This window comes from Perissodus microlepis, chromosome 20 (genome assembly GCF_051167445.1).
Source record: "Perissodus microlepis isolate ML-2025 ecotype Zambia chromosome 20, ASM5116744v1, whole genome shotgun sequence".
In the NCBI taxonomy this organism is placed as follows: domain Eukaryota; kingdom Metazoa; phylum Chordata; class Actinopteri; order Cichliformes; family Cichlidae; genus Perissodus; species Perissodus microlepis.
Window position 1 is genome coordinate 5,158,329 of NC_140480.1, and position 24,468 is coordinate 5,182,796.

The window sequence follows — 24,468 nt, forward strand, 5'->3', positions numbered from 1 at the left end:
CCCCCTCCTTCTCTTTTTGGCTCCCACAGACGTAGAGGCTAGAAAGTGGAGTCCCTCTCTTAGACAGTGGGAGGAAAATTAAACTGCCAAAATTGTTTTCACTGGTTACAGGGGGTCTCGGGGGACCTCAAGGCTTTTAATTGAGCTCACTGAGCAGAAATTTGTATGGCTGCTTACAAACAACATTGATGTCTCCCTTTTACTTCTCTTTGGTCGCAGTGATAGATGAGGCAGACTGGGTGTGATTGTTAAGTAAGGTGACGATCTGCTAAATTGTTTGTTCTATATTTGTCCCCCCCCCCCCCCCCCCCCACCAGCACTTGTAGATCTTTAGAGAAAATTTATGACTGGTTTGAGAACGATAGATAATTGAAACTCAGACTCTTTGTTTGGTGTTTTGTTAGTTTTTCAGAATTTGTGTGTAGGAGGGCAATGATTCTGTAATAAACACGAGTTCATTCAGTCACAAATAAAAGTAAATAAAGCGCACAGTTCGCCGTAGGAAAGATAATTTGTCTCACTGAGAAAAAGAGCAACAACTCATGTAACTCAATTTAGTATTATTGTATCACTCAGTATAGTATAATAACAAAAAAGAGAGGCTGCCTTTTCGTTTTCTGCGCTTTTCTTTCTCCTGCACTTTTTTTTTTGTCCTTTAAAATTTTTCCAGTGTGTCAAAACAAGCAAAGGCTACATGGAAACGGCAGCCCTGTGTAAATATTTATGATGTAACATCTCCATGTGAATAGACTTTCTTCCCAATCCATCCATCATTACCGGCATATCGTGAAAGCCCACCTCCCGGTGGCGGCTTAGGGCCTTAGGAAGCTCAGACAGGAGCGGCGTGTCCCCCTCTCATTCAAAGTATTTGTTTTTCTTTTGACTTGGGGCAGCCCAGCTGTGAGGGCATTTCATGTGTCAGCCCCTCCATTTTCATTCAGCGCTGACTTCAAAGCCCATTTTGCTTCATTGTTTGTGTGACGTGGCTGCTGGACCTGAAAATGCCCAAACAGAAAAATGCGATGTAGGTCAGGTGCCCCTGGAAAAAAAAAAGTGATTCTTATGGTCAAAACATAAAGCCCTGGTTACCGCCTAACACTAGCTCCTCTGCCTGTTGTTGCTCATATTCCTCTTTATTTGTTCACAGAGGAGCTAAATGGAAGTTAAGAGTAAGAATAAAAAGGCAGTACTTCAGAGTGCTTGGCAGAAAATCAATGTTTTAAGTCTAATCCTTTTTTTTCTTTTTCTAATTTATAACATTCCACTCAGGAACAAAATGTCAAATAGCTTACTTGCTGAAGATGTTCGCTAAATTATATTTGGTTGGAGATTGCGCTGAAGTTCTGATATTTTTTGGCTTTATTTGCTCCTGCTGCTGCGAGGGAGACTAACAGAGAGACACAGAGTATCTGTTGGGGCCTGTGCGTGCACACTTCTTTACCTTGTGCAATGGTCTGAAATGTGAAACATGTCTTCATTTGGTACAAACAAAGTGGGATGAAGGATCTGCTGGAGTTTTTTCAGGCTCGACAGTCTTTAAGAATGTGAAGGTGCAGTAGATTTATGAGGTTGTGTGTTTGCAGAAGTAGGTAAGTCTACTGCCTTACCTAAGTGGATTACAAGGTTTTAGGCTTTTCTTCTTGCACAACTTATCGGCAGAAAATAGGCGTTGCAGACGTTAGCAAAATATTGCCACCCAGACTCTCATAACATTATCATTAGCCATGGAGGATTGCTGAAATGTGATTAATACATCACCATTTTGACAGAGTGAGGCTGAAAAGGTAATATGGATTATTACAACGGTTGTAGAGCTCAATACCGCCATCCAAGTTTATCCATTTATCTGCAATGATGAGACTCCTTTGTGTTGTATGGCATTGTAACATCTATCTAAATAACAAAAGATATCTCTCCCATACACAATTGTTGTGCTGTTAATATTCAGCCCATGCAACAATGCACATGGGAATGGAGTGCGGAGACAAAACTTGACTCAGAACGGGGAAAAGACCATAGAACGTTATGAGCATTACGAATCGATGCTCAAGCCTCTAGTACTGGGCACTTTTTCCTTGGCTTAGGTATCTGATTACCTTCAAACAAAAATATTGCTCCTGTATTGTTCAATTACAACTGGTTGAGTGCTGGATGATGCAATTCACTATCTGAGAGCTATTTTTTCTTTCTTTTTGTATACACTTTGTGTGTGTTTCATTTAGTTGGCCTTGGACGATACACGTTGAATAAATGCCATTTTTCTGCCGTTTCAAGTGCCTCTTTTCTCTCTGGATCCATTCAAGCTTTCAATACCTTTTCTCCCCCACTCTTCTCCTGTCTCTTTTTTCCACAAGCAGGAGGGTTTTACTTTACTCCTTTGTCATCCTAATTGATTGCATTAACCTTTTGAGTATTGAATTTCCTGTGCATCACGCCGAGCACAATGTGGAATATTATCATAATCCTTCCAAGTAATGGACACAGGGCAATCAACAATGCTTTAGGAAAAGTACATCTTTGAAAGATGGAGTGTCATATTATTTTCAGCCCAAAGACCTGGATAGAGTAAGACTTTTAAGCTTTAAGAAACTTTGTCAATAAGTGAAGTATGCTTGTTTTTAACTAGTTAAAGAGGTTAGGAGGGCTGCTGCCCGTGTTTGTTTTGCAGGAGGTAAAAATGTCTTGGCTTAATGAAAATTACCTGTGTCTAAAGACTTACACAATAGACAGTTTTTTAATGTCTCAGAAAAACATCTTAGCAAAAGAGTTTTATTTTTGCCCGCAAGAAATAGGATAAGCGGTGGGGTATGACTCGAAGACTGACATTATGTTGAAATTATCCCAAATTAACAAAATTACAAGGTTATAGTTGGGCTCACCATTATGTAAAGCACTGGGAGTTCCAAAGTTCGCCTTCCTGTTGGTGTCCTGTTGTCCAACTATATGCACAATGTTCCTAACAGAGCAATTATATGTTGGAATTGGAGGGTCACTTGGTGTGTGAACACTGACTGTTGTTTGTCATTGAGAAACAGTAATGTGGACCCAAAAATCAGAGTGACTGTCACTGTGAATGGCTTTCAGCAGTCCTGACTTTTCTTAGAAATCTCCATCTCTTATAGGCTTACTGTCTAAATCTGGAAAGAATTTAATTGTGGCATAAATAGCACGACAAATTTTGTGCTGGTTCCAGATATCTCGGAACTCGGATGTCACAACTCACTCCAGTGATAGCGTGTTTCTGACTGGGACTCACCATTACATTTAGAAACTGAATGACATGACAGTTATTGCTAACTAGCCAGGTAGCATAACAGTCAGCTTAAGTATTCAGTACATTCAATTTATTTTTAGGATTTCAAAACAATTACACATTTTTGCTGCTCTTTCTAGCCAAGTTGCTTCTATCTTCTCATCAGATTTACTGTGTCACTGTTGGCTTTCCTCAGGTAGCTCCTCTAACTATAGTGATAATGAACCAGGACGGTGTTTTACCTCAACAAAGTGTCACAAAATGTTTTTTAAGATGACACTTTGGTGCGTTGAACCAATGGCAGCTCTTTGAGTGTATGCACTGCCACAGAATGGTTTGCATAGATGATGAGTGGATGATTCTTCTGCCAAACTATAGCAAAAGTAATACAAGTGCCTATTGTTGAGCACTGCTAAGTCTTCAACTTGCTACAGTTGAAGAGAAATTAACACGTTATTGAAGGCAAATTATTCACTAATAACTCGAGAAAAACAGGCAGACATTTGGAAGAATCAGTCCAAATAGAGTTGGTTTCAAAGCATTATGGGGTCACCTTGGTTTGAAGCAGAATAAGGGAAGACAAACCAACTAATGCAAACGACCTGATGAGTGGAAGTATAGTCAAATCCTTAAATATTAATGTCAGCCTGTTAAGGAATAAGGGAGCACTTAGGTGTCCCTGATCCTTTTTGTTGTTTGTTTAGTTGGGTTTTTTTTTTGTTTCTTTGTTTTGCTTGCGTAATCGTCATGGCATTAATCACACATTGATCACAAGGCAAGCTAGCCAAGCCTCACTTAGCAGGTAGCATTAGCAAAGCTAGCTGCCTGAACCAGCGACGTCGTTCCATGATTTCATTGGCTATCGGCTGCACAGGCATTCTTTTCATTGGCCGACGCCTGACTTCAGAAGTAGAATTTCTCTCAACTTTCAGTGCAAGCAGCACAAGCAAAGTAACGCATCATTATTGTCATTATTCAGTTCAGCAATGTGTGACGTGACACCATTCAAAGTGAATGAGAAGCGAGAGCGCTGAAGCCTAAAAAGCATCCGCATGAGTCGGGCTTGTATTTAAATTCATTGTATTTAAATGAAATGGCTTCATTTAAATAAAAATTTTGTATTTACAGAACTCATTTTATTGATTTTTAAAAATATATCTTTAATTTTGATATTTAAATGTTTTATCTTTGTATTTCTATATACAAGGTGCCAGAGATATTTGAAAAAATACCATAAAAATAAATGCTAAAATATGCAATTATACAATATCAAGTTGCATTACTTAGTGATTGTTTGTTCGGGAGGTTTGTTAGACTGACAGTGAATTAAAATGAGGACCCTAACCCTGCATTAAAAAAAAAATGTAATCCTAATTTTATGTTTTCATTTTAAATTTTCATGTTGATGGGTCAGCACAGCCAAGCTTTGGTCCCAAGGTAACCCTGTGATTTAACACAGACTTTAATCTCTTTACCTGCTTTACAATAGGCTGTTTTGGTTGTGCGGTGGGGGTGTAAGTTGATTTTCCCTGTTTTCTTTTCCTTCGAACTATCCAGGGCAAATCTTTCCATATTGTGTTATTATTATCTGTCTTATCTGGCCCAGAATGATATACATAAAAATTTGGGCAGGGACAATGAGATAAATGTAAATGGACATCATTGTATTCCTTGTATGAAACTGCACCTAGGCTATTTTAATAATATTAAGGCCCCCAAGCCTAAAACCTACAGAAGACAATCCAAGGATAACAGTACAATAATTGCTTGTTAACAAGGATGGAGGTAGCCTGTTGGCCTATTGAGTTTAATCTGTTGCTTTAGCTATTTTATTTAAATGCTATGGTAAAGGAATAAAAAGTAGTTTATGTTGCAAGACCAATGTAATACCCATAACTGTCTTATAAAGGCTTAATGTCAGAAGGCTTTAGGGGAAGTGTCAGTAGAATAACACTGATCAGCCTTGAGCTTGGGAATTAGCGACAGCAAATCTTAGAGCATAACGTGACAACTGGGAGAGTTTGGAGTGCGCAGAAACTTTTGCTGAACAAGTTATTTTATGTAGCTTATTACAACGTATTGTATTTATTCTGAATATTATACCTGCAAAGGCCACCACACTTGATGGAGTGTTGCAGAACAAAAGCATGACAGTAACCTGCATTTAGTCAACAGCCGGTATTATGCTGCGTGTAGCTGAACATTAGTGGTAAGCAAAGATATAATTTTTTTCTTGCAGTGGAATGAAATGTTGTTGATCATCTACCATTCACGTCCCCCATATGTTTATCGCACAAACAGCCTAGTTGTTGTGTTGCTGACTTATACAGAGTGTTGTTTGCTTCTGTGTAAATATCAGCATAAATGCATTAAAGTAATTGATTGTTGAAAAACAGACAAAAACTGTTATCATGTTTCCCTGGTAACGGCAAGTATTATTTGGGCTGTGTTGATGAACTGAAGCAAAACACCCTGTAATTCATATCAACTCTATTATGTTTTTCAGCTCAAATAGGAAAAATCAATTGAAACAAGCTCTTATGCATGGATAGATGCTCGTTATGATCAATACTATTTTCACAGGGATGGTGCCTTTGAGCTTGATTGAGGCCAGCTTATACAAAGCTAGCCAGTGGTGCTCTGGACAAGTGTAGACACGCAGATATTCAGAGGGGATACAGTCACTATTTGGCCACATCTTTTGGTGCATCCCACCTGAGTTATATTGATCAAAACAGAATCATGTGATTGAGTGTGGATGTGGGTCAAAACATAAGTCAAGGTCAGTCAGTAGCACAAAGCATTATCCCGGTCCATCTTTTGTATTCCATCAGGCATCACTGGTATTCCACTGGGAACCTCTGTGCCCTCGGCATATGAAAACTAAAGTCCCCCCCCCAGTTCAATTATACAAACCCATGAGCTTCAGAATATTGACATATCTCTGTATTCTGAAAATGTCATGGATAACGATCAGGCTGTTCACCAGAAAATGTTTCCACAGAAACCAAGATTTTGAGTCAAGATGTAGAACGTATTGAATTTGCAAACCGGCTGTAAGGTCAGGGATACCTGCCTGCAGGTGTGTTTGATAAGCACGAGAGCTTGTTTCTTCCAAGGCTATTGTTATCGCACATCCTTAGCCTCGCACGGCGTTCGCAAAATAATACATATCTTAGTGTAAACCAGGTGTTTTGCAGAAGCTCTGATAAGTGGGTTGAGTGGTGTGTAGAGGTTACATAACAGATCTAGTTATGCTCAGTGATCACTGTTAATTTCCATTATCACCAGCCCGTTGCACAGAGATAGACTTTATCCACAGATATAACAAATTGTAAAACTTGAGAAATGTATTTCAGTTCATTGGTCAGACAGAGCTGTCTAATTGCTGACTATTGTAAAGAGGACAAGGTTGTTAAGTTTTCTGAATCAATTAGGACTTTTCAAATTTAAAAACTAAAATAAAAAAACTACACCTGACCACAGAACGTGGTCAACCGCTCGTGCAGAAAACATTTACCGCATGGAAGAAAGTGGCTTATTTCTGTCTTACCTGTTGCACTCCCGTTTGTTAATTTGTGGCGAAGATATGTGGAGAATTTCAAAGACACAGTTTATCCCAGCGTGGAAGCACTTTCTATGAGCTGCCCTTGCAAAAAGAATTGGCTTGCTTATTCACATACCTTAACCTGGCTCATTCACAAAAACATATCAACTCCCCTTCAATAAAGTGGACAATGTGGACATTATTTCTCCTGCTTGGTGTTTTGGTTGCTCTGTGTTTACGTGTTTAAAGCCTCAGTCTTGCTGTATGCAGCGACAGCTACAAACAGAATCTTAATTGATCTAATCTGGTTACTGCAAGCTATTTTCAACAGTTCCATTAGAAAACTCCCATCCTCCCCCACTCTTTCTCTCTCCCTTCACCTCCCACACTCTCTACCCCCCATCTGCCCTGACCTACATGGTTGTCACATGGCCCCGGCTCCCTGGCTTGGCATTTTATGGAAAATCTGCAGGAGATAAAGCCACAGGGTTTAAAGTGTTATCCCTGCCTGTCCTTTGAGAAGGGCTAAACACTGAATGAGGTGTTATTGCATCAATGCTGTTGGACACACACAGGCACCAAAGAGGATATCTTCCTCCCTCCTTCCCTCTCTCTCGCTCTCCCCATGTGTGTGTCTCTCCCTCTCTCTCCTCAGTTTGATTGGATTTAGTAGAGTGTCACCACTGTGACTTTGGGGGATTTCTCTTTCCCTGTCACTGTCTTCTGCATGCTTGCTTGGGTTATTTACTTAACTTGTCCAGAAAATGGACTGTGATCTGCAGCTTAACGCCAAAGCTAGGGAGAGACAAGTGCCTCGTGGTAGTTAAGATATGCTTGACAGGCACCTAGACACTCAGTTGACTCTCTGGCTTGCTTACTCCCTCGCTGGTGCTGAGGGCTTAGTTTTGCATTGTGACCGAGTCCCCTTCACACTGTTGTCTGCCTGTAAATTTTCTGCTGCCCTTGCTATTCAGCCAATTACAGCAAAAGAGCTTTAGTGATTTTTTTCTTCTTCATTTTTTTCCACCCTTCTCCCCTTCTCCTGGTGTTTTTATATATTTATTTTACAAGGGAATGACAAGCATTGCTGAAGGTTAAAAAAATGCTGAATTTCATAGTGCGTATAATGTCATCCTTTTTTATTCTGTAGCCGGACTAATCAATAAAAACCAGCTTCATCTTGTGTGGAACAAACACATACGGCGCAGGTTAATATAACTTCCTGGCCTGCTGCGTTTAAATTTTGAAGCTTTTGTGCTCCTGTCTCACCTTTAAATGAATGAAAGAACAAGGGGCAGCTTAATACAAATTTCAGTTATTTGTAAGCTTGTAAGCTTTCGCTTAATTTAAATATGAAAGATGTAAATATTCATGAATCCCAAAGGTGAAGCACATTCATAAAAATGAGCAGTTTACTTTTTGGAAAAGTGAAGATGCAAACTTAATGAAAAGTTCCTTTTGTGTGGGACTGGAATGGAAGAAACTGTTCACCTAAAGTAAGCATTTAGTTAAAGTTTAAGATTGTCAGAGGTTTTTCCCTTTTGCATATATTTTAACCATTTGTTGTCCTCCAAATATTCCTCTGCTGTGTCCCTGGCCGCCAACCTTACTACTCATAGCTATATATTCAGAAAACTGGTTCAGGAATACACACCCTTAAACCTCTCTAAACAATAATGAGGTGTACTGGATTTCAGCGCATACACCATATGTTCCTCTCAGGTAAGGTTTCTAAGTTGTTTAGTTTCTTTGGCACTAGGTCGTGCTGCAAGATAAGATGCGTGTTAAAGGCCTCTGAAAGACTATCAATGCAATGTCAAATGTAATGCGGAGCCACAAAGCAGCTGAAGAATGCATCCAGAGTGCTCTGCCATGTTGCATTCTGGTGCTAAAATGACCAGAGCAAATATCTTCCCAAAATACTGGATAAGATAAGGCAGTCGGCACAGCTTTGCATCACTGTGGTGGTTGGTTGTAGTAACGCTGGAGCTATATTTGACGGGGTGAGTGCAGACTTACAACAGTCCCTCAGTGACCAAAAAAGGAACGCCACATAGGTTTTATTGTTCTATCTCTCATAAAAACAAAACCAGAAGTTACACAAGTGATAATTGTGCATAAAAGAAGTGACACCACAAAATGCGCAGTGTTCCAAAACAAGAGAACAGAAGAATAAAAGAGTCTTTCCACCAGTGTAAAATGAGCCACGCCTAGCAGTGGGAACGGAAAGCAAAACTGCTTAATGTGACAAAATAAAGACAGAAACACTCCAAGGGAAAGTTAGAATTAGGATCCTGAAAGATTTATGCCTCCTTTTTATTTATAATTTGTTTTCTTTTCCTTATTGGAATTGAGTTGCAACTGAATATTTGATGAACACAGCCTAGAAGTAAGAATGTTATGTCAGCAAGGAAACAAAAAGTAAAGAGAAACAACCAAGAAATGTATTTTGCAAAGTTTGCACTTTGGAATAAACTAACATGCCTTTGCTTTCACAAGTGGCTTGTTAATTGACTGGTGGGTGGGGGGGAGGTTTGGGGGGGGGGGAGTTTGCTATCTGCAGGTTGTGCTGAGCCCTAGCGAGGCTAGCTGCGCCTTTCCGTATGCACCGCGCCGAGTGCTGGGTACTCTCCGTGCACAAAACACCATCTGCATTTTGCTGTTAACGCGCCTTCACATCCAAGGGAGGATTAGGAGAAAATCCCCAGGTTTTTTTCAACCAGTTGACAAATATCAGATTTGTCTCTAAAAAATTAGCTCCATCTATATCTCCCACCATATGACACACAAAAAAGATTATCTGTAATACCCAGCCAGCTTGGGTGGGGAAAAAGCAGATTAAAGTTTCAGTTTGGTCATATTTACGCAGCCTCTTCAAGTGCGAGACTGTCTGCAATCCACAGTCGACAGACCTCTTCGCAAAGAGTCCTCCCCTCGTGTGTACACCCACCCCCAAGCTTTACCTTCCAGAAACAAGATGTCTGCCTTGAAACAATTAGACATCATACTTAAATAATTCATCATTTCCCAGTGACTCTTTCTCTTCTACGTGTCCTTTAAACAGAGAGAGTGAGCTGCCAAAAGGGCTAAAGTGAATAACAGCAGCAGGTGCCTTTTCAGATGGAGCTTTGTAGTCTGCAGTGGGTGCTGAGCTGTTATTTTAGTGGTGAGGAGCAGGGGAGGGCTGGGAAATGGACCTGCTAGCTGACCCCCAGACCCCAGAGCTGTCCTGTTAGCACTCCCCCCTCCGCTCCACGTTACCAGGAGTAACTCCTGGCTTAAGTTGTTTTCACTCCTCGGACGAATCAGAGTTAAAATCTAACAACGCAACATACAGCTGTGTTTACCTGTGAAGTTTAAGAACCTTGCTTCCTAAAAATAAACTCCTTTGACCCTCAAGGAGGTCGTTTGTGTCTGCAGTGACAGATTGTAAGGCTGGGCGTGCATGATTATAACACATCAGCATGCATCAGAGGGATTTAAACATACGAGTAAGATGCTCCTCTTTAAGCCTCCACTAAGTCAGTGTGTTCTTCCTGACCATTTCATTATCAAATACATAATCGTCATCTGCCGAGGACAGAACCGAAGGCCTAAGGCCCTACCTGGTGTCCTGGATGTTGACTTCCTTGCTTCCGCTCAAGACCACTGCCCCACCCAGAGGTTGCTTTATGAACACAGGAGCCCCATAAATGAAATTAAGGTGTCAATTAGTCAATTACAGCATAATAACTCTGAGGGCAGACATTTAGAGACAAAGAGAACCTCAGCTAAGTTCATTTCCTCCAGCCCAGGAGCCTAGCGTTTGGCACACGTCACTCCCCACCCAGACTCGCTGAATAAGGGCCCCAGTGCTCTCCCTAATGTTATTTTCCCCTGGATATCTTTTTTGATCAACAATTTCCTTTCATGGGTTTGTTTTTCAGATGCAGGGGATGCACTTTTTCTCTCCCCAATTTGGCTAGGGAGAATTTTATAATTTAGTAATTAAAATCTTTGTTAGGCTTTAGAAATTGCAACTAATTGAATTTAATGGGAAGATGAATTTCAATTTTATTTGATTAGCAAGACCCCTGGCATAGGTATTTATGGAAAAAACTCTACAAAAATATGCTGTGTGGGCTAAGATGGCATAATAGAATTACAGATAATCGGATTTCACTGTCATGAATTTCACTCTAATTTCACTATAATTTTCCATTAGATAGCTGGTTTACAAATATTTGCTCATCTGCGATGGGAAAGGCTATCTGTCTAAAATGATTACCGAGCGAGCCTTCAGAAATATGTCCCTTTTTTTTCTCCTCCCTTTTAAAACCAGATTGCGAGGGATCAAAATTAGGAAGATTGCATTATGGATGTCTGCATCCGGGAGAGCAATGGGGGAGATATGATGATTACGGCCGGGGGATGAAAGCGGTGTCAAGAAAAATGTATGACTGAAAAACATAGGCCTATTCTATCTACTGAATCTCTGCTCTCAACACAGTGCCGCCAAGCAACATGCTATATCGTGATTCATGTAATATCAGCGCCCCAAATATACCTTCTACTTTATACACGTTAATTGCTTTCAAGTATGTACCTTTAATGAGATTTTCATTGCGCTTTTCCTAGCGTATGTATGTCGACGCATATACAGCTACACAGCAATTATGAAAATCAAATGAGATTCGAAGGAATCATCGTCATGAGTCATGCAAATGATGATCATCAAAATGTGGTGTGTTGCGATCATCGCTGTTGTGGCTGCATCTGCGTGTAAGTTTAATATTCCGCTCCTTCTCCGCTTAAAAAATAAATATATAATGCAATATAAACAGACGTGAGAGGGAATAATATTCCACATCATAGACAACCTCGAGGAACACTGAGGTGAACTCTTGTTGAAAAGCCCCTGCTTCAGAATTAAGCTTTTACACGTTCAATTTCCTGCCAATTTTCAACAACATGACAGTGAGTATCAGGAATAAACTTGCTTCATTGTCTGCTGAAAAACAAACTGTTTTTAATTTGTTGTGTTCAAACTTTAAGACGCAGAGTCGGAGAGGTTCACGCCGGACTGTTGCTCCTTCTGTCTCTCACACCCCCACCTGTGCACTCCACCCGTCATGACAGACCCCAATACCCCACGCCGGCTCACACCCACTCCAGCCTATTCGCTCAGTCACTTTTTTGCCCCCCGAATTGCCAGAGACAGCAAGAGGGGTTCAAAAACACAATCTGACTTTCGGCAAAGGTCAGATTTCTCACTCGGCATGTCTCTGGGCTTTGGGCACAAAAGCCGCTGAATTCACATCTTTCAACTGGGCAATAGCTTTTGTCCTGGGGAATGGAGGACTCGGAGTGGGCCCTGCACCAGACCAGCCCCTCCTGGAGCGCACGGTCAGGGGCAGCCAAACGTCTGGCCCCAGCGGCCCTTTGACTGATGTACCCCTACCATGTCACATGCATAGGAGCGCGCGCACACACGCTCACACGCATACACACTCCACCTTGCCCTCAACATTCTCCCGCATGCACCATACAATACCCTCACGCCACATCAAACGAAAAGCCCCACAGCTCCTTTTGAAAAGTAATGGTTTCGCCCCCAAAGATGGCAGCTCGAGGGTCCAGAAGGCTGTAATGCATGGACGACAGACCCTGCCTCCTGTGGACATTGTTACATGAATAGAATTCACCCTGCACTCGCCCCCTTGATATCAACTTTTTGAGATACTGTGGAAGTTTTTATTGTTATGCTCCACCTATGTGAGACAAAAAGCATCACAGCGTTAGACCCAGGCAGATGTTCTCACCACTTCAAAAATTCCTACCACATCAGTGGCATGCGTTCATTTTTAGTAACTATTATATTTTCAGGTTTCAATCTAGCAATTCACACGGGCCACAAATCCATTAACAACATATATATTTGTTTATTTGTACGGAGACTGACACAAAAGATTTTTATCCAGCAACAGAACAAAAGAGCGGTCGCCAAGTCAGGTCATGCACAACAAAAACAATTCGATTTCATTAGATCTCGGGCTAATAAAAGTAGTATTTACAGTACAAAGTTAAATCGAGGGTGGAACCTTTTGATAGAAACTCTTTTAAGGTCATTTTCCTTTATGTGGGTTAGGAAGGAGGAGACAAAGCCTTATTTTTTTCCATTATTAGCCAGGATGAGTCATCATAATTTCAGAATCAACCAAAACCAGTTTTATGTACATACTTCAGACTAACAGCACTCGGGAACTGAAGCCCAACCTATGTATTATTGTATTATGGTCCAAAGCCATAAAGTTGTTCATTTCCTCTTTTCTGTGTCCAGTAAATGCTAGTTATACAACACCTTTATTCAGAGTAAACCTGCCGTGGAAAACAGGAATATCCAGTTACCTTTGAAAGTTGAGACTTTCTTGTTATTTTGTGTCGCTCTGTAAATTCCACATTCTTGACACACCACCATGTTTACAGTATATGGGCATTATGTACAAATGGTCCCGAGGCGCTTTGCATGCTGCTGCGGAAGAAACTGCCAGGCAAATAAAGGGTTTGTCTTATAAAGTATTCATTGTCACCTGGTAACGGCCGTCGTTTATCATTTCACCTGAAATTACAATGAAAACTGATAGCTTATCAGAGGGAGGGAAGGAGAACCAGAGCGCTCTGAGTGAGAGAGACAGAGAGAAGCAAAGAAAGTATACCATGCAGGGCTGAAATGGAGAGGATTGCTATATTGTGAGGGAGTGAAAGAGTTATTCGCTTTAAGCTAAAGGGCTGGGAAATGTATTTTGTGAAATCTTTTTCTAAGCTTAACGCTTCTGTGATAGACATGAGGACAAGCATATTTACCAAATAGTAATGTGCCTGGCTTTATCCTGCCCTTTGACTATGTACACATCAAACATACAGTCTATGATTTAATAAGTGAGGACAAAATTGTGGAAATATTCTTCCACTTACTGTAGTTGTGCTTTATATATAGAACGCTAATTAAATATGTGTTTAAAAGCAGCTTTTACATGTAGTCACACTGCATTGGATTTAAATAATTAGCCTCAAAGTATAATATGTTTTAATAAACGTATACTCTTATTCTCTAGAAAGCCCTTTTTCTTTTTCTCTTTTTTTAAGTGTTGTGTGCCCCCCCTTCGCTCATTTGAATAGAGGCAGTGGAGGCTCCACCCAAGAGAGTTGAAAGGCTAGAAGACCACAAAGATGGAAAGGCCAGCCCACTGAGGGAGGGAGAAAAAAACTGCTCCGGTTCCTCTGCCATAATTTCCTATCAGCCTATTCAGACAACATCACCAACAGCTTTGTCTGTGTGTGTGTGTACGGGAGCAAAGCAAGAGAGGGAGGCAGCGCACGAGAGGCAGAGAGAGAGCGCCACAGAGAGAGAGAGACAGAGCAGGGAAGGGGGAGGCTCCATATTCTTTCACCTAACCCCCCCATCACCGTCAAACCACAGGAAGGAGGGGCCAGACCCTAAGCTGCCAATCAAATCCGCTCGTGGCAGCCGGCATTATCTCAGCAACAAACTATTGACAGATTACATGTCAAGGAGTTTAGTGCTTGATTGAAGGAAGCCTCTTTTTTTTTTTTTTAAATCTAGTTACTTTTCCGCTGTATTCCCCCCCTCCAACAACCAACATTCGAATGACTTTCTAACAGAGTTGAGTAATATTATGAAAGTTACATGTCTGAGAGGATTTAACTTCGACTTCCCTGAATATGGTGAGTACTCTTCTTCTTTTCTGTCTTTGTCAGATGTGTTTTATTAGCTGACAGTTTAAGGTGTGCCTTTATCTCTGACTAAATATACAGAGAGGGGAAGTTGTTCATGATTAAACTATGTGCCAGCTCGTACGTATACCCAAGTGTTGCGACACCATTATTTATAGCTCTTTGACAGTGCCCAAAGGTGACTGCAGTATCAAATATGATTGCCTGTTTCCTCAGCACACGCTTCATGACACTGTGTTACATTCAGTACACATGTGAGGAAAGTTCACACAGCAAGTTTCATTTTCTCTTGACAGAGTACGTCTCTCTTCTAGAGAGCAGCACAACTCCCTGTCAGCCTGTTTTTTTTTCTTCTTCTCTTGCTTATTAGTTCTTTCTTTCAGCTATAGTTTTTTTCTTTTTTTGATAAGCCACAGTTTGAGTCTGTAGAAATAAAGATATTGGTTTGGCACACACGCAGGAGCTGGCAATGCCATTAGGGTAACCTGAATGGCCTAAGGGTTTGTTGCTAAGGGGACAAAGCAAACAAACTGTTGTGTTGCTTATGTTTTCCACATGTAAAGGGAACAGCAGCAGTGTTAACACCTTGCCAGGTACTTCTAAATAGTGTACATACAGTGCACAGGCTATTTTCATGCATTAAACAGATAAATTAAAAGCATTAGAGGTGAGGTAAAACTGTAACCAAACGATCCATTCGTTTGAGTGCTTTCATACGATGATTCTGATTCATCTCCCTTTCTATACACACACACACACACCTGTGAGGCAGGGTTTTTTTTATAAAAACCTGTAGCTGCCAGGTTAACATCAGTGATTCTGTGCGTACTTTTAGAAAGATAAACTTGTCCTGTTGTAACTGGATTATACGTGTAAGCGTCACTCTCCTCACCACTTATAAGACGGGGTTTTTTTAGTGGGATTTAAAAGAAGTCCCATTTTATGGTCACATTTAGTTCTTTCTGTTTTGCGCGTGCAGTGTGTTCTCGTGTGTTTTCCATTTGCTTGCACACCAAGTGGTGTCTTCCTTTCATTGTGTGTGTGTGTGTGTGTGTGTGCGTGTGTGTGTGTGTAATAATACTCTCAGTATATTTCATTATTACCACATATACATGTTACTGCTCGGTAACTGTACAGCAAGTTCTTTTAGACTTAATCGGTCCTCTTTGATCAGTCTTATCTACCCTATTTTTAAAACGCCTTATTTTAAACTCACACGGTGTGAAAATATTTAGCAGACGTTGTGGTATTTTATTTTTTTTGAGTAGGGTATTTTTAAACTGATGTCAGTGTTGTAAATTACAGAAAGGTTACCATGAAAATATATTTATTCTTTTTTTTGTCTTTTTTAAAATATTCCCTGAAAAAAAAAAAAAACTACGCAAGTCATATTTCGAGCGAGCTTTGCACGAGGCTGTTATTTTTAATATGTTTGTCAGTTATGTCTGTTTTTATTTTCATCCTCTTCTTTTTTTTTTTTTCTTTTCTCCTTTTTCACGGCGCTGCGTTGCACTTCAGACACTTTTGGCACGACATCGACTTTGACTTGTGCATTGCAGGATTAATGTAAATTAAAGATGTTTTTTGCCTTATCAAATAAAACGCTGACAGACTGTATAGTAGACCACTGTGACCACAGGGTTTCACAAACACTCAGGAGAGGCAGACAGGAGAGAGCTCGGTTATTATGTCTGGTTATTTAAGGTGTCCTGCATTATCGTTTGAAATAACAACAAACAAGTTCAACTGTTATTGTGACACACCCTAATTTCTAACTTTTCGTCAGCTTGGAAAATGTTTTTCTCCCCTCTTATGAGTCATAATGTTGATTGCCTTCTCCCTCACTGAGTCGTCTCATTAACCCTTTGTGGCCCTCTCCATCGTTTACGGCCCTCCACAAAACTAGGATGAAATGAGGGAGAAAAAAACAAGCCCAGGTCTGAAGGCCCTCAATAACCTTTTATCACAATTTAGCAATAACCCGAATCAATTTGATGTCTTAAGCAATAAAATATGCTGTTGCACTCCTATTTCTGCAGCTCCTTGGATGACAGTAAATTTACATTTTTTAATTAAACTAGCTGGAATTTTTATTAGGGGGCCGGGCTATGCTAATGGAAATGTTGTGTACAGCAGATTAACAGAGTTTTGAAATAAATTTAACAGGGAGACATTTGGAGGGAAAAAACGCGAGTCATTGTCTTTAACCTCTTTCGTGCCGATTTCTCCTGGGGGATCCTTGTATTCTAAGGAGCCTTGTCAGGGAAGAGTGCTTCTCAGCAACGAGGTGATTAGTATCGCCTTGTCAACCGAGGAAAAACACTCGCATTCTCCACATTTATTTATTTAATAAATGTTTAAAATTATACCAAAATGTGAGATTTTTCTTATCGTTCACTTATGTTATTTGAATGTAATGAGACCTCACTCTCTGCTACTGAATTTAGAAATAGATGTGTGTTGTTTAGGGTTTTTTTTTAAACGGCATCTGTTTTGTTTTCTTCTCAATGTTAAAAATGAAGATATTTTATTTTAGCATTTTACTGTATATTTAAAAAAAACTTTAAAACAACAAACCCCTTTTATTTTTCCTTACCCTTTAATTCTTTTTAAATCTTCAAATTCATTTTCTCTATTTTACAAAGTGTCACATGCAGTAGTTAATGGCAGCGTATAGTGTTTGTGTAGTTTTATGGTCCGCTCTCGGTATTTGATTGATGTTATGCGAGGCTGTGTGCGTTATCCCTGGTTTTAGCAGAGTGGCAGGGGTAGAGAAGGGGGGGACACAGACAGCAGACAAGGGCAGGGAAGTGTGTGTGTGTATGTGTGTGTGCACGTGCACGCTGGTGTGTGTGTGTAAGGGTGGGGGGGTGAAGAAAAAGAGAGGGACAGCTGAGTCCTGATTGAGCCTGTGCCCAGTCACCAGACACAAACCACCCAACACCATAATTACCTTAACCCCCATCTTTTAATACACAAATCACACCAACTGGCCTTTTTTTTTTTTTTTTTTTTTGCCTTCACCGACAGGAAGAGGAAACATCAGAGATCAAATGATCAAATAAACTCCAGATGCACGTGGGCTGCTATGCATCTTGCCGCAGTAGCCAAAGTGTTCAGGGCTACTTGATATGGGCCAGGAGTAAGGCAAGTGGCATCACCACCCCCTTTCTTCACTCCTGTGCACTCATGCAGTGGCCAGCACCTAATTAAAACCTCAAAGCTCCCCGTCACCAATCTGGAGTAATGGCCTAATTAATACTTGGTGAAGAAATATTCCAGAATGATAAACAGGTTGCACCTTGGGTCTTCATTGCCTTTATTATCTAAAACATAACTTGCTAAGTTTTTATTGTCACGGATATTGCGTGTTTGTGAAGCTGCTGTACTCAGAATAGGAGTAGTGGAAATCCTGAAATATCCTTCGTAATTATGTTCCCTCAAAATGGAAGGCAGTCACTTATAAATTATACTGTAAATTAGAAAAGCACATAAAAGAAAAAAAAATGTTTATAATATTTCCCCCCCACACACACACATTTTTATCATCATAACCAGGAGAAAATAAATCTTTTTTCTTTTTTTTTATCTCTCAGCTGAATGTGCCGTGTCATGTATTCTGGTGCGCAGCAGAGTCAGGAGAGATGCATCCAGTAACTTTTTTCCCCCCCTAATCTTACATATGAAATTATAATTTCATGCAAAGCGAGGGAGTAGAATAATCTCTGCTTGTTGATATGCTATATAAGAGGGGAAAACGGGGAAAATGAAGAGGTAATTAGCAGAGTGCAAGACTTTGGTGCATTTGTCTGAAAGCATGGTCTCCACTGGCCATGAATGAATTTGCATGCTTCGCTTATCGGGGCGCACTTATTAGGCCAGCTGAAAGAGAGATTAAGCCGGCACAAAATGTGGTGACTAATCCTTTTAAATGTGGCAGGGGGTCTTTAAGGTGTGAAGCAGGCCGTACATAGGTTAGTGGGCATGGAATGTGGCGGACCGCAACTTCCAGCTGAATGTGTGTGAAAGCAGTCAGCAAATGTGGGGTTAACTATCTAATGACAGGGACAGTGATTGACATGGGTAATAGATTAATTGTCCCCTCACCCTCTTATCTCTGGTATAAATACACCAGGTGGGGTCAGACTGGTTTGAGATAGTAAAGGAAATACTTTGCATAGGCCAGTATCAATTGTTTTCCTTTACATATATATATATTTACCACTGAGCACAATTGTTGGCAAGTTTAGTCAGTCATACATGTATGGAAAAGCAAAGCATAGAGAATAGTAGGTGCTGAAACAAATTGGTCTTCACACCTTGCTGCTGCTTTTTAGTGTTGAGTTTATCTCTCAGTTCTCTCAGTTTCAGTTTTCTGTCACCTTTCTCTTGACAGGAATTCTGGGCCTGCCGGGATATCTCTGATTTTATTTTTGATTGGAGGAAAAGAAAAGAAAAAAACAAACAAAACAGGAACAAACATTGAACCTTTTTTTTTTTTCCTGTCACCTTCACTGCGAGCAACAAAATGTTTGCTCTGCCGGGTTACAGAGCCAATACTCCTGTCCTCAACCATAATTGACTGCAAACAGGAGCGTAGTGACGTTTAAACACTGCCCTGCTCTGTCTTTTGTGTCACCGACGCATCTTCCGCACGGTCCCTAACCCGGCACCCCTCGAATCCAGCTCCCCTTCTGCTGCGCGCGCGCGCGTGTGTTTTCATGTGACATTCTATTCACTTGGGTCAGTAGCAAGCAGCACCAGCAATAATTACTGTCTGTACATGATAAATCTGAAGCCCAGCTGTTCATTTCTGTCACAACAGAAAGAGAGGGGAAGGAGAGGGGGAGAGGAGTTCAGGAGTATGCAGTTTGCCGGATTTCTTTCTTTCTTTTTTTTTTTTTTTTGCTGGGTAACTTGATAGGATTACATGATTCTAGAGTCCACACCTGTTAAGAGGCTGTTAGCAGAACAGTTGGCAGTCCCGTAGTCACAGCTTAGCCTTTTTTCTGTCCATTCTGTATCGCCTTCAGGGGATTTCACTCTGCATGTATGACGAGAGTGTGTTTCTCCAGGCTCCTGCCTCGGGGAGGAGCGAAGAGGGGAGAACGCTCCTTGTGACACGCGAGCGGTGTATGTTTGATGTTAGAGTGCGTATCCTACGTTTGTATGTGTTTGTGTGTGTGCGCGCGCGCACGTGTGCGAGACCGGGTCGGCTGACATCTCTTTTTTCCCCTCCCTCTCCGGAGAGATGTTGCCTGCCAGCAGTCGTGCTTCCCTCTCCAACCTCAGTCGCACCGGAGCCACCTGGGCAACAATGTATATACAAGTAACACGACAGCAAACAAAGAAAAGAATTCATTTTGGTTTGTTTCTCACAAGGGTGTTGGCAGAGTCGCAAAATGCCCAAATACAGGTTAAACCAGACAATTTAAATGATGAAGGGTTAGGTTGAGACGTTTTGTACATATTTTAGGAGTGCCAAAGCCGTGCTGTCAATTAGAAATAGTTTTGGAAGGAGTGGAGAAATGAGTAATGCATAAAAATTGTTGCCTGTTTTCGCTTGTTCGGTTATTATTAAAGTGGGGAAACTGTCCGAAGCAGCACGCTCACGTATAGGGAATACAGTCAGAGGGAGAATTGTTGACAGTCATCAGACTTAGAAAATGACATTACAGTAGGGTGTTTGGTGCTTTGGTGCAACGTGTCTCACTGCCTTATTTGGCATTCAGCAGCTACCCAGCTCTTGGGCTTCGTCACTTTCTGTGGGCCCTCAGCACCTGTTCCCCCTATTGTACCGGAATTTTCTATATTTGGCCAGAAACTGGACTCTCTCAATTTGTGTGTAGATCACTGTCAGTCTGAGAGCAATAAACTCCATAATCTTCAAGGTTGTTTTCTTGTTTTCTTCTGCCGTTTCTCAGTTTTGCTTTGCTTTGTTTTTTTCAGACGACAATAGAAGAAAACATCATTCAACTCGGGAGGACTGCGAAGCGTTTCTCACCAGGGCTTTTAAATGTCATGCTGTCCCCTTGCATGTTATTGACACGTTGCGCTGCCAAAAGTGCAAATTATCTAGCCTCTCGAGCGCAGGAGAAATAAAAAAAGAGCAAAGTTAATAGATATCTTGGGCTAACTTTTAATTGTTCTGATATGTAATCGCTAAATGACAATAAAAAAAAGGAGCAGGGCCACGTTAAAAGCTTTATCTCTCCTGCTCTGTGCCCAAAGTGTCATGTCCATAACAGCACCACCTGATCTACAGAGTAAAATAACCGCTAAGGCTTATTGTTTGGACAATATTGGAGCCCCCCCTCCCTCCCCCGCCTCCCTCCCTCTTCAACACTCACCCCACCCACCCCCGCTCCCCCCGCTGCTCCTCTCCCCTCTCCCTTGATTCATTTCACCCACTGTCCTCGGCTGCTGGAAAATGGCGTTAATTTTTTTATTACCTGTTTGACTCTCCAGCCTTATTACTGTAGCCCCTTAATGTTCTCTGTAACCGTGGAAACCAGATGAATAAATGTCCGCCAAAGAAAATGAGATGATTAAACAGGTCACCCTTGCAAAACAAATTCGCTTGGTCGAGCGCAATTTGTGTACCAAGCGGCTGTCTTAACAGTTTGCTAACAAGGGGATTGTTTGCCAGACTAACTGACAGAGAAGGGAGGGGCGAGGGGGGGATGAAGATATCGGGGGAAAAGGGTATGATTGAAGAGATAATATTTTAGATCACTGTGTTATTTTGTCTCATCTCTTTATTTTTCATCAGAGTGAGAAGTCTGCAAAACGGGTGAAGTTTAACCTTCCTTTGCCGTGTATTACTTCAATATTAGAGAGACAGTCAGACGCCGCAGAAACGACTGTTTTTTTTTTCCTTCTCTGCTGTATATTTAACCAGCATTTACAAGTAAGTCTAAAGCAGCCATCCATATTATTGTCAGAGGCATTTGGTCTGTGATCATCCGCAAGTGCACCAGCAAATAGAATTCCCCTCATTTATGTGGCAACCAATCATTACTGCTAATTGTCCTTGAGGCCATCTGTATAGAATGGCTCGTCCTCAATTGGTGTTGGAATGGTACTGGTCATGGATTTACTAGTCCAATAATGATACTTAACTCCTCCATAGTCAGCGCAACCGAGTCGCAACTGCAGTGATAAACATGAAAGAGGTTTTCTTCTCAAATTAAACAGTAGCCCGAACAGCATCCTGGTACAAAGTGTTACTTAGTTTCTTTCCCATGATGCTCCCGCCCTTCCCTTCCCTTGTCCAAGTGTAATGTTCTCATATAACTTGTTTTAAGCAAAGCTCCCTGACAGCCATATGAAACGTCTGGTGTTTTCATCTGGGAAAATAAGAGAGTAGGTCGGGCAGATTTAGCCATGTAAGGATAGGGCAAACATGCAGACTTGGATTAGAATCAGGCCTGCGTTGCCATTCTGACCACAAATCATAAATGTCGGAGACATGGCGGTGGTGTTGTTTATGGAAGGATGCCACGCTGCGCCACTCAAGGGTGTTGCCTGTTTGCATTGATGCACCACCACCACTTACCGCCTCTCGCTTTAAAACAACTTCCGCGTCCCACTCAGCCCAGCCATTTTGTCCCGTTACCAAAGCAGATCCCGACTGTTCGCCGCAGCTTTAGCCTCAAGTTTAAGCAAAGGAGGGGCTGTTGCTCAAAGCGGGACTGTGGCTTCTCTAAGTCGTTTGTGCGACGGAAGATGGCGAGCTAGAAGTTTTTCCACTGACTGAGGGGGTATTTCATCCCAATACGGGGACACTATAGCTCAAAACTGAAAAGCACTTATGCATTATTGATGTTTTAATTTGTGCAAATGCCCAAGTCTTTGTTAAGTGATTATAGTGCTAGGGAGATAACAGGGGAGCTGCTTCTCTATGAAACAAGAGCTCGCTCGCTGGCCTCACTGGGAAGCCATTGGACTAAATCTAACAAGTCCACGCTCCCACTCAGCGGAGGGAGAGAGAGCGAAGCGGGGGTTGGTGAGGGAGTGACGAGAGTTGACTCAAAAATATCAACGTGTCTAAGATAAGGAAAAATTCAGCCGTTGATCTTTTGTCCTTATTTCAGCTACACCTCTCCTGTTTATGATGTTGGGTTTATAGGTCTTTTACATCCCTTATCAAAAATTATTTGATGTAAATACAATGGAACTGACCTGAAAAAGCCCCATGTGTAAATAGTCCTCGTGGCACAGTAGAAACTGACCTTGGGAGAAGAATGCAAAGTTATAATGCTTGCAAAACAAGCCAATAAAATAATACCCCGCTGAAAGAGGGGGAGTTTGGGTAAATATAAAAGAGGAGAGAAGCAATTTTCTTTTGCTGCAATGATTAACTCAGAACAAAGGTTATCAGGGATGACATTTTTTTAAACTCTGTAATTTATGTAATCACCTGCTATACTTACCTGCCAGATAATCAGTGATGGTAGGAAAGGTTGAAATTTTCCCTTTGAAACAAATGTTTGTGCATATATGCTGCGAGCCGAGCAAAAAGCATTTCCCCCCCATGTCCCTGTGGAGTCAGTCTCCAACTACATCTTAGATCATTGTCACCAGCACATAGAAACCTATGTTTCCTCTATTGTGCCATTTGGTGTCTGTGATGCTTGTCCAAACTCAGCCTCAGCCTGGCTGCTCCCACACCTGCAGCTGTTCACACAGCTTGCCTTCCTCCAGCACCTAATGCATGTATAACCTGTAAATTATGCTGTATTCATTTAGCTCAGACTGCATTAATATGGGCTCTATGAATGTCAACCCATGAGATAAGTGTCTTACTTTTGGCTTTGGTTTCTGTATTAGTCATTCTCTTTTGTTCTCCGGCTTTATTCTTGCTTTATTCTTTTGGAAAATCTGCTTGAGTGTGTGGAACCAGGCTTTGCCTTCTGCTTTGAGGTCCCTGGTGGAGGTAAAACACAAGAGCACGCGTGTGCACACGGGTACACACACACACACATACACCCGTCCACAGTAGGCTCTCAGGCTTCCCCAAGCATTTACTGCTTTATTAAGCTGTCTCATGAACCCACTACCAGAACATGAGAATACAGGAAAAAAAAAGAAAAGCCCATATTACTTAGATGATTTGATGTCATTTGTGGACTACAAAACACTAGGCTTTATTGTGTGTGCAGGGAGAAAGAGCGGGAGCAGGGAAAAAAGAAGTTGGCTTAGAAATTCAGAATTTCAATTAGGGTACGTAATCTGAACCTGCCGGCTTTGATAGAGGCTTTTTTTTTTTTTTTTTTTTACTAAGAATACAGCAGCACTTGTAAAACATTAATTAAGCAGGCTTGTTTTTTTAAAGTATGGAGTAAAGTGTGCTTTATGCAGTCCTTTTCACTGAACAAAAGGCAGTTACCTCACACAGAGGCCCGCTTCACCCAAAACCATTTGGAAAAAAGGGCAATTTGAATTGAAGAAAAACACAAAAGACAATGTTCTGAAAGAGATGATATCATATGAGAGCGCGCAGCCTTTTGCTGAAGAATAGAAATGTATCCCTGCCTCAGTGAAACCTAAGCTTGGTACAGGAAAACGAGCCCCTATTTTAATGACTTTCTACCTGACAGATGACTTTAGACTGCCTTTTGGATCACATTGCTCTGACTTTGTCTCTTACATCACCAAATCATTGATTATTAATAGTTTATATGAATTGTTAATTCGTGGTAATGTGAGTTTTTTTTCTTTTTCTTTTGACAACCGCCTTCTAAATGTAAAGAACTAAAATAGTGTCATATGCATATTTACAATTTTTTTTTCATGGTGATGGTTTGTGGCAAAGCCATAGTGCTTCTATTTGTAGAGCATGAGTCCATTTGCAATTTCAACTCTTTTTCTGGTTACTGTGGCTATGTGGAAGTGAAAGCTGACATGAATGCTCTAAACAACACTGATTAGC

The 24,468-nt window shown here is 41.1% G+C and overlaps 1 protein-coding gene across 5 annotated transcripts in view; it reads left to right on the forward strand.

Moving 5' to 3' along the window:
- Positions 1 to 24,468, forward strand: part of casz1 (castor zinc finger 1) — a 170,392-nt gene that overhangs the window by 80,365 nt on the left and 65,559 nt on the right. The window contains exon 1 of one of the 5 annotated variants that reach the window (XM_084918120.1): positions 11,752 to 14,525. The exons of the other annotated variants lie outside the window; for them this stretch is intronic. Within the exon in view, the coding sequence (XP_084774246.1) occupies positions 14,477 to 14,525 (49 nt within the window). The 5' untranslated portion in view covers positions 11,752 to 14,476. Of the gene's footprint in view, positions 1 to 11,751; positions 14,526 to 24,468 lie in introns of those variants that run through there. 5 annotated transcript variants of the gene reach the window in all.